The 11,689-nt window shown below is 34.4% G+C and overlaps 1 protein-coding gene across 9 annotated transcripts in view; it reads right to left on the reverse strand.

Moving 5' to 3' along the window:
- The window catches only part of LOC106465348 (tyrosine-protein kinase receptor Tie-1-like), a 112,546-nt gene that overhangs the window by 58,967 nt on the left and 41,890 nt on the right, over positions 1–11,689 (reverse strand). For all 9 annotated transcript variants that reach the window (XM_022393218.1, XM_022393217.1, XM_022393216.1 and 6 more), the window contains 5 exons: positions 10,039–10,170; positions 9,181–9,333; positions 7,748–7,888; positions 6,236–6,406; positions 831–965 (listed from right to left, as the gene is read on the reverse strand). In XM_022393218.1, coding sequence (XP_022248926.1) covers positions 831–965; positions 6,236–6,406; positions 7,748–7,888; positions 9,181–9,333; positions 10,039–10,170 — 732 coding nt within the window. The remainder of the gene's footprint in view (positions 1–830; positions 966–6,235; positions 6,407–7,747; positions 7,889–9,180; positions 9,334–10,038; positions 10,171–11,689) is intronic.

The following is an 11,689-nucleotide window of genomic DNA, read 5'->3' on the forward strand; positions in this document are numbered from 1 at the left end:
AGAATTTCCACAGTCACTTTACTTAAACACACGCTATAATTCGCAACGATTCATGCACTTTACTTACGGTCAATACCGCTCACTTGAATCAATTATCTGTCTCTATTTCCATCTATTTGCAATTATTATCTCTGCTTTATTTGCCGGGCTTATATACTAAAATAGAGGGGGCCTAGAAAAGACTAGAGTTGCCAGGAACAGTCGTGATCCTTCTAGAAATTCCAGCATGGATGCTTCTAGTGTCACGTGACTTCTGCTGTCATAACAGTATTTCAACCTTTGTAGGTTTTAGGTCACTGGCAATAAGGTCTTTTGCACAGTACCAGAGCATCAAGTCTCATACAGTTTTCTTGTGACATTTAAATATTTGTTAACCTGATTTTAATATCATATACAATTAATTTGTATTTTATAATTTAACAAAAAACTTCAGCAGTAGAATCTACAAAAGAGAAAATGCATGTAATTAAATTGGTGAATGTTAGATTTTTAAAATAAATCTGGGCTAAACTACTTAAAAGTAAAGTATTGTTTTGTCATAGATATTACTGTCCACTACATATTAGTAAAAATCTCCAACATTATTGAATCCAAAAAACTTAAATCTCTTTGAAATAGCATCATATTAATTTTCATTAATAGGTATTTTCTGTTAGTTAAGTAAATTTTAAATGTTATGAAGTCCTGAATACTTATATTGTTGCAAAAAAAGGTGCTTTTATAGGTTTGATTCATATTTTCACTTATTCTCATACGAAAAACATACTTTTCTTAATGTTTCTTTACAGTATACATGTAAATATGACATTGTCTTTTGATCAGTCACTTACTTTGCTGACAAGTAAATCCAGTCCAACCAGCTACACAACCTTGAATACAAAAGCCATTCTTATCACAATCTATGTGTCCTCCTTCACAATGACATGTGTTCTCACAATTTTCACCAAACTGCCCTTCCACACATTCTGTAATAATATAAAATGTCCTTAAGTAGGTTTACTTTCTCCTTTTTTGTTAAAACACATAGCTATATACTTGCTGAATTAATTACATAATCAATGGCTATAGAAGAAATACTAAGAAAAAGCAGATAAAGGACCACCCTAAGATTCTGGGTGTTATAATTTTCCTATACTGAAAATATATTTCTGATAGGCTTACCTCTTCTTACAAATACAGCTATTCTTGTTCAGTGCTTCGCTCTATATGCAATTTTTTTCCCATGCCACAAGAGTTGCACTCCCACAAACCCCACCATTATTGTGATTCAACTGTTTCTTGCATGCAAATCATTATTGGAAAACTCCACCAATAGGAGTGCAACACACATTCCTGATGCATGTGATGCTTGGGAGTGTATGTTGCACTGCTGTTGGTGAAGTTTTCACATAATGATTTGCATGCAAGATGCAGTTGAATCAGTAGAATCGAATAGGACACATGTGACTCTCTCTCTATTTGATTCTACTGAACTATCAAGTCAAGTTTAGGCAGAAAAAGAAGCACCGGTTTTCAGTGGGGAGGACAGGTGGGAAGTGTGAGAAGAGGTAAGTACCTATCGAAAATTATAACTTCCGATATGGTACATTACCTCACATATAATAGCTAGAATCCCACATTGAAGAGTTGGAGGAACTGGTGCGAGGGATAAAAAGAAGCATCCATAAGAAGGACGAAGAGTGCGATCTTTTTGTGATATACTAAGTATCTCTGGATGGGCAATGCTTGAAACAGAGCGGGATCCTGACAGTAAAAAAAAATTAAAATGTATATAACAAAGATAACTTACCCAGTCACACTCTCACCAAAGTTTGAAGGATCGCAACAGGAAGAAGAGGGTACCCTGACGAGGAAGAAACAGCCATCTGATGCAGATAGTGGGAGATGAATGTATGAGGAATAGTCCACATGCCTGATTGAAGAATTTCCTCCAATGGATGACAGAGGTGATACGCCAGGGAAAAATCAAAAGCCACACCCAGTTGGTAAGTGTTGAAGGAGTAAGGTGGAAATGAAAACCACTGAGGAAAGACATGAGGGCAACGTAACAACAAAGAGCATGTATGGAACATAGAAGCCCATCCAGATCAGAATAGGAATAAAGGTGGAAGCTGGAAGGAAGGGAATTTGGCAAGAAAGAAGAATTATCTCCATGAGCTGCTGATGTCTTGGGAGGAAAAGACTAATCAAGATAAAGGAGAACACGTGGAATGATACAGAATGCATGAGATATTGATGGCAAATATATCATACCTACGATGCCCACAAGCTAATAGGAGTATGAAGTATGTCGTAAGGGAAAAGTGAAACAAAGAACAGGAGGACAAAGGTTCAAATGGAGGTAAAGTAAGGCAGTGAAGAACCACATTGACATCAATATCTGGAAGGACCACTTGATGAGGAGGTCTACAAAAACAGAAGGAATGCAACAAAAGGGAGAGGGTAGGGGAGGTAAAGACAAAACAGTACTGGGAAAAATGGCAGGTGTGGAATAAGGCTGCTCAATATCAGTGATGGATGAGATTGAGGTCCCATAATCAAACAGCCGAGTGAGGAAGTCTGTAATAAAAGGAACAGTTGGTTCAGAATAGGAGAAACCCCAACTCAAACACCAATGGCAAAAGTCGTTCTATTTACCTTGATAAACTGCCATTAAGGAAGGTGAATGGAACAAGCTTAAAAGGAAGGAACCCGCTGAGAAAATCTGTATCTCCTTGTCAAGGACCTGATAAAAGCCAGATGTGAAGACAGAGGGTAGGAATGTTGGGTTGAAATACTGGTGACCAAGCTTGAGGTAGAGGGAATGGAGTGAGAGGAAGAGGCAAAAGAGAGCCAGTACAGAGTTGATGTAGTCAAGGAAAACAGGTTGTGCTGGCCAGTAAGGAGCAATCAGAAGAACCTGACACAGAGTAGCAGGGTTGATCGAAATGACCCAGGGAAGAAGATGGATGAGAGGATAAACATTAAGGTATCAGTTGGTCCAATCTTGGCTGAATGCATTGACAGCTAGGGCTTGTGGATGAAAAAACAGAATCAAAAAAAGAAGTAACATGAAATTTAGGAAATTGGCAAATGCATCCAGCCGAGGAGTACCCCACTGTAAGCCTAGCCATTGGAAAATCTGAGGATCGAAGGTCCACCCAGTGGGATAAATTTTGTCTGGTCTGGAAAGACAATCTGCCACAAGGTTGAAAGCACCCAGAACATGACATGCCAGAAGATTTATCCCAAGCATGTGGGCCCAAAAAAGTATATCCAAAGTTCCACCACAAAGGGAATGAGAATGGGTGCCATCTTGGTGGTTGATATTAATTTTCACTGTAGGATTGTCAGAATGTATCATGACAAGTCGATTCCCGACTATAGGAAGAAAATAATCCAAAGCTCGTCATTCTGAAAGAAGCTCCAATGTCTTGATATGGTAAGATACCTCATAGACCATTTTTCGGAAGCCTCCTGCTGATCCATACACGCTTACAACCATGTTGGAACAAATTGGTGAAGAGATGAAAGTCTGGGCAAGGAGGAGGAAGTGATATATCGAACGATGTGTGGGCCTTGTTCAACTACCGACACATATTGTCAATGAGGAAAGAAGGAAGGGTAATGGAAGAATCCAAGGGCTCTGAACAAAATTCCATTGGTCATACTAAAGAGATCACATATGTGCCCGAACCAAAAGTGTTAGAGCCTTGCAAGCAGTAAGAGAGGGAGCATCAAGAGTGTGGAGTACTGAAAGCTCCATTGAATGGCATCAAAGAGGAGAAGGTTGGACCCAACTGAGGTGAGAGTTGAAAAAGACCCCCAAGTGGACAAGATATTGGGTAGGGGACACGAAAGATTTCTCCAACCCACTCAAACAGCTTCTGACAGAAGGAGAAGAGTGTGACGTGAAGACTCCATTTGGGAATGAGCTAACAGAAACCAGTCATCCATGTAGTGGTGTAAGCACAACCCCCAAGCATGCATAAGTTGGGAAAAAGCTCTGACCACTCGACAAAAGACTTACAAAGTTGAAGTAAGCCCAAAGGGTTAGGTCTGAAACTGGTATACAATCCCATGATGGGCAAACTGAAGATAGCATCTGCATGAAGGAGAAATAGGAATTTGAGACATCTACCTTGGTTATCCACAATCCCAGAGAGCAAGCCCACCTTAGAGTGAGAAAGGACTACATTGTAAAATGGGGGAGGTCCAGAAATTGATTGAGGTAGGACAGATCGATTACAGGATGCCAGCCCCAAGTTTTGCTGAGGACCACAAACATCCTGGAGTAAAAACATGGAGAAGGATGGCTGATAGGCTTGATAGCTCTCTGTGATAGAATAGTCTGTACTGCCTCTGACAGACATTAACTAGTAGTTGGATCCTAAGGTAATGGAAAGGATATGGGTATGGGAACAATGGGGTGGAAAAAGGAATTGGATGACAAGTCCTTCTGATAAGACCTGAAGAACCCAATGATTGGTAGTGAATTCCCACCACAGGGGAACAAAATAGGTCAAACGAGCCTCAACTGGACTGAATCCACAGGATAGTCACTGTTGTTGGTGACAATGAGACCTGCATCAATAAACATAATGTAACATGGAACCCATAGTGGGAGGAACAGGTAAAGGATGAGAGAGTGTCAGATGTGGAACAGGATTACAAGAGTCCAGGGTGAGACAAACGAGCAACCAAGAATGAAAGGGTCAAATATTGCCTCATAGATTCTACATGTGATTTCAAAGTTTAGGAATACTCCCAAAAATGGGCTGGTAGAGAAAACGAGCCATCCGCAAGTCCCAATAGTAAGTTGATGGTAAACGAACCTTAGACAAGATAGCATCCCAACAGCAAAGAAACTACATGTGAAGAGATAGAGCCATGGAGAGCAAGTGCACCAATGCAGATGTAAGGAGGAAGAATGTATCCCCCCCCAAAATCCCTCAGGAAATCATTGGAGTGCCTCAGATGGACAAGTACCACAGGAGAGTCGTAAGGGTATGACAAAAATGGGAATACTGGGCCTGGGATAAATGGACAGGATTGTCAGGGTCAGTTCTCCACACTGGCAGCAGTGATTTTAACTGCTGAGAATCAAGAAAGGGGTAGTCTGCCTGTTGGTAAGCCAAGGCAAACTGATCCATAGCTCATGGTGAGCAAGGCATATTAGCATCAGCTTGCAACTGAGAAACTAAATGCTAAGCATGAACCTCGACATCAGGAGAAGGAGGGAAACAAAATAGAGGGAGGAAGGGGTATCATTGGGTTCTTTAATCAACACAGTCCCACTGATAAAAAAACCACAGATTAGAAATCCTTTAAAGTTTGTTCATTCTTAGATAGAACACATCAAGAATCACCACAACCACATCAATGAAGTTACAGACTGACACAACCCTAAAAAGAGTGTACATTCTTCAAAAGCCACATAACCATGTATGACATCCTCATACTAATCCTCAACAGTTATGAACAGTCTGGAAAGGCTACAACCATGGACAAACTCCACAACTCTTACATCTGGCAAATTTGTTATAAACTGTACTAGTAAATACTGGATTTCTTGTAAACATACATGATTATTTCTCAGTCTACAGAGAGATAAGGCAGACATTAAGTGTGATGGAGTTTTCACATACATACTTAAGCAATAGAGGTCTGCTTGAGCCTTTACTTGGCATTATAATCATATGGACAATTGTTTTCAAAACACATTATAATAACAATACTTTTTAGCTTTTGCAAAATTACAAAAATCAGATGAACACAACTTAATTAGTGAAGACTAATGCCAAGTCAGAAAGAAAGAGCTTGGACATAAAAACGTTTTCCACAAGCAATCATGGAAAAATATTACTGAAGGCACACTGTATAACATTGTAAGTGTTAGTAGTGCTGTTGAACATTTCCAATAACAACAATATTCCATGACTAATATTTCATTACAACTGTAAAATACTACTCTATTGATTATTTAAACTTTTACTTCTTTTTATATCAAATGCACATTTCTCTGACTGTCCTTTATCAGTCATATAAAGTACTACTGCATAGTCGTTTTTTTTAAAAACAGAAACCATTATTTGTTCAAGAGCAACAAACCTTTGTACATGTGAAAAAAAGAAAAGGTTTATGCCAAAAATGATTTTCTGTTGTAACTTTTCACTCAAAAATACTTAGGCATTAGATGAATAAAAAGACTGACCCACTGTTTACTTTCTAGACTATACCAATTAATGTTTCATACCATCACAAGAAGGTCCTGACCATCCATTTTCACACTTCCCTGGACAAGTACCAGTTAAGCTGTCACAAGCTACACCATCTTTGCAGTGGCATTTTTGGTCACACGTTTTTCCAAACTTTCCAACAGGACAACTAATATTTGTGTTGTTTGGTAGAAAAGTTGCTGATGGATCTACAATAAGTGCCAGATTTTAGTTTCAAAACTTGATACAATTATTGACTGTCACATTAACAAATATTAAATTTTCTTCTAGAAATACCTTTTTCCTTCCCAAAAGATACAACATTATATATAAAACCACAAAAGGTTAAGAAAGTACTATACCAAGAAAAACAATGGAATAACAAAGCAGAGTGGATAAAGAAGAGCCATTGGTTAATAAAACTAAATGTGCAACAGTTATAAGATAACAAAGTAAAATAAAAATCAATAGTTTTCCAAATATTGGTCAAATCAAAAAATACACATCAATTAAAATTATATTACAAGAAGAGCATCCATAGAATGGAAAAATACATGGAATATTAATAAGATATGTAACCCGAAGAAGGATTTGAAATGGATTCCAAAAGATTACCCAATAACCAAAAGCAGAAGCAGAGGTAAGGATAATTTCACTGTCAACAGCTAATTCATTGCTTGAAATCTCTATGAAAAAAAAGTGATAAGTAGAATGTTCTTAGAGGACTAACTAAAAAAAAAACTTAACAAATAATATATATTAAAAAAATACTAAATGCTATAAAAATGATAAACTCCTGTTCTTGTATAATTGTCTATTGATAATGGATCATCATGGTTGACCTTTAGAAGAGTAAACAGAGTGTCAGAGTAATATATATAACAATAGAACAACATAGAAAATGAGAGAAACAAAAGGACAGCATTTATGAACCAGTCATAGAATAAAGATGTTACCCATAAAAAAGACTATTTTTGACAAAAGAAAAAGTCACAGAGTAACATGACATTAGAAAGACAAAATCATAAACTAAAAAGATATGATACAAGAAAAAAAACACCATAAAACTACAGGACATTACATGCTGAATTCACCAGGTACTAAAACATTAGATAAAAATATATGATAAAATAAAAAGAGTAAGAAATTGCTACATCGTGAAAATATCAGGAATTTTAGAATATTTTTGCTTCAAAACTTTTTTTCTCATCAGATTAGATTACTTAAAAAACTGTATCAATAAAATCTAAATAGCTGAAAAGAACTATCAGCCAAGTGTGTACATATATTCATATTTTATCATAAAAACTGATCCTAGATTTAAAACTTCATAAAGACAGTAATTAAAAACAATATATATCTCACACAGATAATCTTATACTGATAACATTAACAATGCTTTTAAACGAACATTCATCAATGCTGGAAATCCATTAAAAGACTTGTGAGTAGAAAATAATACATTATTTATGAGAAGTAATAGCCGGATACAACATTTTTGATTAAATTTTGAGAGTATTTTAGCAAACCTAACAAGTAACTAGTTATACCTCGTATCTGACACGATTCACCAATCCAACCATGGTCACAGCCACCATCACACTCTCCTGTTATTCGGTTGCAAGCTTTTGATCCACTAATACAATGGCATGGCTGCTTACAATCTGCTCCATACCAACCAAGTTTACATTCTAACAAATAAGAAATCTTGGCTGCTGATAAGGCTTTTTTTTTAAAGAAAAACTATTTCATTACTTTTTCACACAGCAGGAACCTTTCTTACTTATTTGAATTATCTTAGATATTTCACTGATTTAAATTTTTTTAATGTGAGTTTTTAGCTTTTAATTGATTAATTTGAACTTAACTTTATATCTTTAACAACATAAGGCATATGTTGTTTATAATGTCAGTTAGTTATCATTACTAAAAATATTTCATGAAAAGAGAATCAGTGTTGCATTCAATGTCCAGTTGCTTTTCGAAGGCTCCATATAATTAGAGTTCTAAAAGCTCACAATAAAAAATGAGTTTTTGTAATATGGTAAAAAGTCCAATATGGTGAGCAATTAAATGATGATTAATCTGTTTTATAAATCTTCTTCTTCATTTATTACTCTCATAATTCCATTCTATCCTACAAGCACATCATTTTTTCATTTGTTTCGCTTTTCTAGAATAAAATTACAAACGTTTATATTTACACAACTTTAGTTGTTCTATCCTTTAAGCAGCTAATAACTTAACACAGTGTTAAGCTGCATAAAGTGTCAAGTGAATGACAGTTTTGTTGACATTAGATTACAAAATGCACAATTATATACACATAATAACACATTATATCAATTATATATGCAAAACAAAATGGAATTTTAAAATTGATCTAAGTTTCACATTTGCCATATTACGTCATTTAACTTCTGTTTAAATTACATTATACAATTATCTGTTCATGGAGAAACATAAAGTTTGAAATCTACAATATCCAATAAAAATAAACTAACTGTATTTTGAAAAAAATAACAATTCTGAGAAAATTTCAGGTTTTTAAATGTACATTTATCTAATAGATTGTTCATTATACTAGTTACAGCATGCAAGTAAACCATATCTAACATGAAATAACAAAATAAGTTCCATATTCTTTCACGATGCTATAATATAATAACCCAAAAATACTTTCAAGATGTAGAAAAACATTTTCAAACCACAAAATTAATTTATGTAACATTATAATGCATCTTTATAATTATTGTTAAAAAAAAACAGTCTTGAATCAGATATGTACATGTATATATAGAATAACATTTTAGCGCATAAAAACAAATCATCCCTAAAAATTACACAGGAAACAACACATCCTGCCACACGGACTAGCAGCAGGAAGCCCTTTTTATCACTGGTATTACAAACTAAATATCATGAAATCTGGGTGTTTTTATCAAGAAATGATGGAGCACTGAAGTAAATGTAAGTTGTATACCTATAGCACATTTAGGCCCTTTGTAGCCCGGAGCACAGGAACAACTATATGGGTCTGGTTTACAGAACAGATGAATGGCACAACCGCTGTCTACATTCCCTACTGGTGAGCAAATCTTGGTGCAATCAGCCCCAAAGTGATTAGCACCACAAGCTATAATAATAGGAACAACTGAGATTAACAAGATTTGTCACTCAACATAAACAAGTGATTAATAACTTCTAATCAAAACAGACCACCTACATAGATCAAAACTAGCAATGAATTTCATTAATGATGTAGCTAATTCAATACACCAGTCTAACTAGGAGTATATATATGTATTATCATAAAACAAAACTCACAGATTTTATAATATGGGAAAACTTGCATATTCTAAGAAAAAATGCATGAAGAATTATTTTACAATATTTAACTTAAAAAACAGGATATGCTTACATAAAGTAGTTAATATGAGCTGTAATTCTTTCCTTATATAAGTAATTCTTATTTTTATGTACTTGTTTTTGATAAAATGATCCTTTTGTGACTGTATTACTGGAGAATAATGCTTTTTTTTTAACACTAACATGCTTGTCAGAAATTACATTTTGTGTTACAACTGAGAAAATGCATTATATATTGTTTTGTTCTATTAAATTGGTGTCTAACTGAAAACAAATCTTCATTATTGAATCTCGTGTTTAGATCAGATTTTATTTACTTTACTTTAAATTTTCCCTGCCATGTGTATAAAAAGAAATTCAAAATTTGGTGTTTGTTATCCAAACAAATCAAAATGACTCTTTTGTCAATGTAATTAGCGCAATATATGGAGAATAACAAACACAAAAAGAAATATTCATGTAATGTACTTACCTTTTTCACAGTGCAATCCCATGAATCCTGGTGGACAAACACACATTCCCCACAGGTCATGACAAATTCCACCGTTATAGCATATAGGACAATCCTGATCACAGAGTTGACCAAATTTCTCTGCTTCGCACCCTGAATGTCAAGTTTACTTGAGATTTTTTCCAAAATTACTAATACACTATGCATAAATTAGGTCTCTCAAAATATTTTATTCAAAATACAATGTTAAACAAAACAATGTAAGGTAAGACAGACTAATTCCTTTGTTAGCTAAACAAAAATATTAATAAAGGATCTTTACCTAACTATGGCTTATTAAAAAAACACTATTGATTAATTTCTTATACTGACAAATATGGCAGAATATTACAAGTTATTTTACTTGTTTCAGGGAAATATTAATAGATTACTTTTATTTCATATTTAATATTTTCACTTCATGAAAAATAAGAGATTTTACAAATAGAAATAATTACTACATAACATTATTTTAATATGTTATTTTTTCGCTTCAGAGGAACAGGAGAAACTCGAAGAAACATGTTTACTCTTACACTAAAAAGCTGAATATTACACGTACGTGTATTTAACAATATATATTGTTTGCAATTCATAGCTGTAATGATGTAAGAAAAATTGCATTATAAATCACAAAACATTAGTTTTTAATAGAGTATTTATAACCAAGTGAAAAAATAATATCCTTCTCTGTGGGTATTGTATATAGTGTATATAAAATAAATACATTTCCTATGGATATTGTATATAATGTATATAAAAGAAATACCTTCCCTATGGGTATTGTATACAATGTATATAAAATAAATACCTTCCCTATGGGTATTGTATATAATGTATATAAAATAAATACTTTTCCTACGGGTATTGTATATAGTGTATTGTTGGGAATGCCTTCCCTATGGGTATTGTATATAATGTATTGTTGGGAATGCCTTCCCTATGGGTATTGTATATAGTGTATTGTTTGGGAATGCCTTCCCTATGTGTATTGTATATAGTGTATTGTTGGGAATGCCTTCTCTATGGGTATTGTATATAGTGTATTGTTGGGAATGCCTTTCCTATGTGTATTGTATATAGTGTATTGTTGGGAATGCCTTGATTGCCATATCTTTGATTGTATTCTGATTGAAAGTCAATTTTTGTTTGTTTCAGATGTTTCTGCAAACCTATACAAGGGCTATTTGCACTAGCTGCTTCTAAGTTTGAACTGATAAATTAAAAGGAATGCATCTAGTCTACATCACCAATCACCAACTTTTGGCTACTTTAATTGAACAGTAAAATGTGACCATCACTCTTATAATGCTCCCAAGATCCCAAAATGCAATTTTCTAACAATGGGATATAAGCCACGGACTCTTGGATACACAATCCAGCACACAAATCACTTGACCACACCTGAACCTTCACCTTCATTTGAGTAACTGAACAAAATGTGTTTATTTATCATCTTTAATTCAAACATCACTCAAGGATTACCACTATGCTTTTATACAAATTATTTCATATCTTTCAAAATTAAAAACAAAATATATTTTGGATGAGTTAGGAAGTAGCCGAATAAGTATAATATTATCAAAATGTATTTGCATTAATATTGTTGCATCAGCGAGGTCACGTGACTAGT

This window comes from Limulus polyphemus, unplaced genomic scaffold (genome assembly GCF_000517525.1).
Source record: "Limulus polyphemus unplaced genomic scaffold, Limulus_polyphemus-2.1.2 Scaffold1917, whole genome shotgun sequence".
NCBI classification, from domain to species: domain Eukaryota; kingdom Metazoa; phylum Arthropoda; class Merostomata; order Xiphosura; family Limulidae; genus Limulus; species Limulus polyphemus.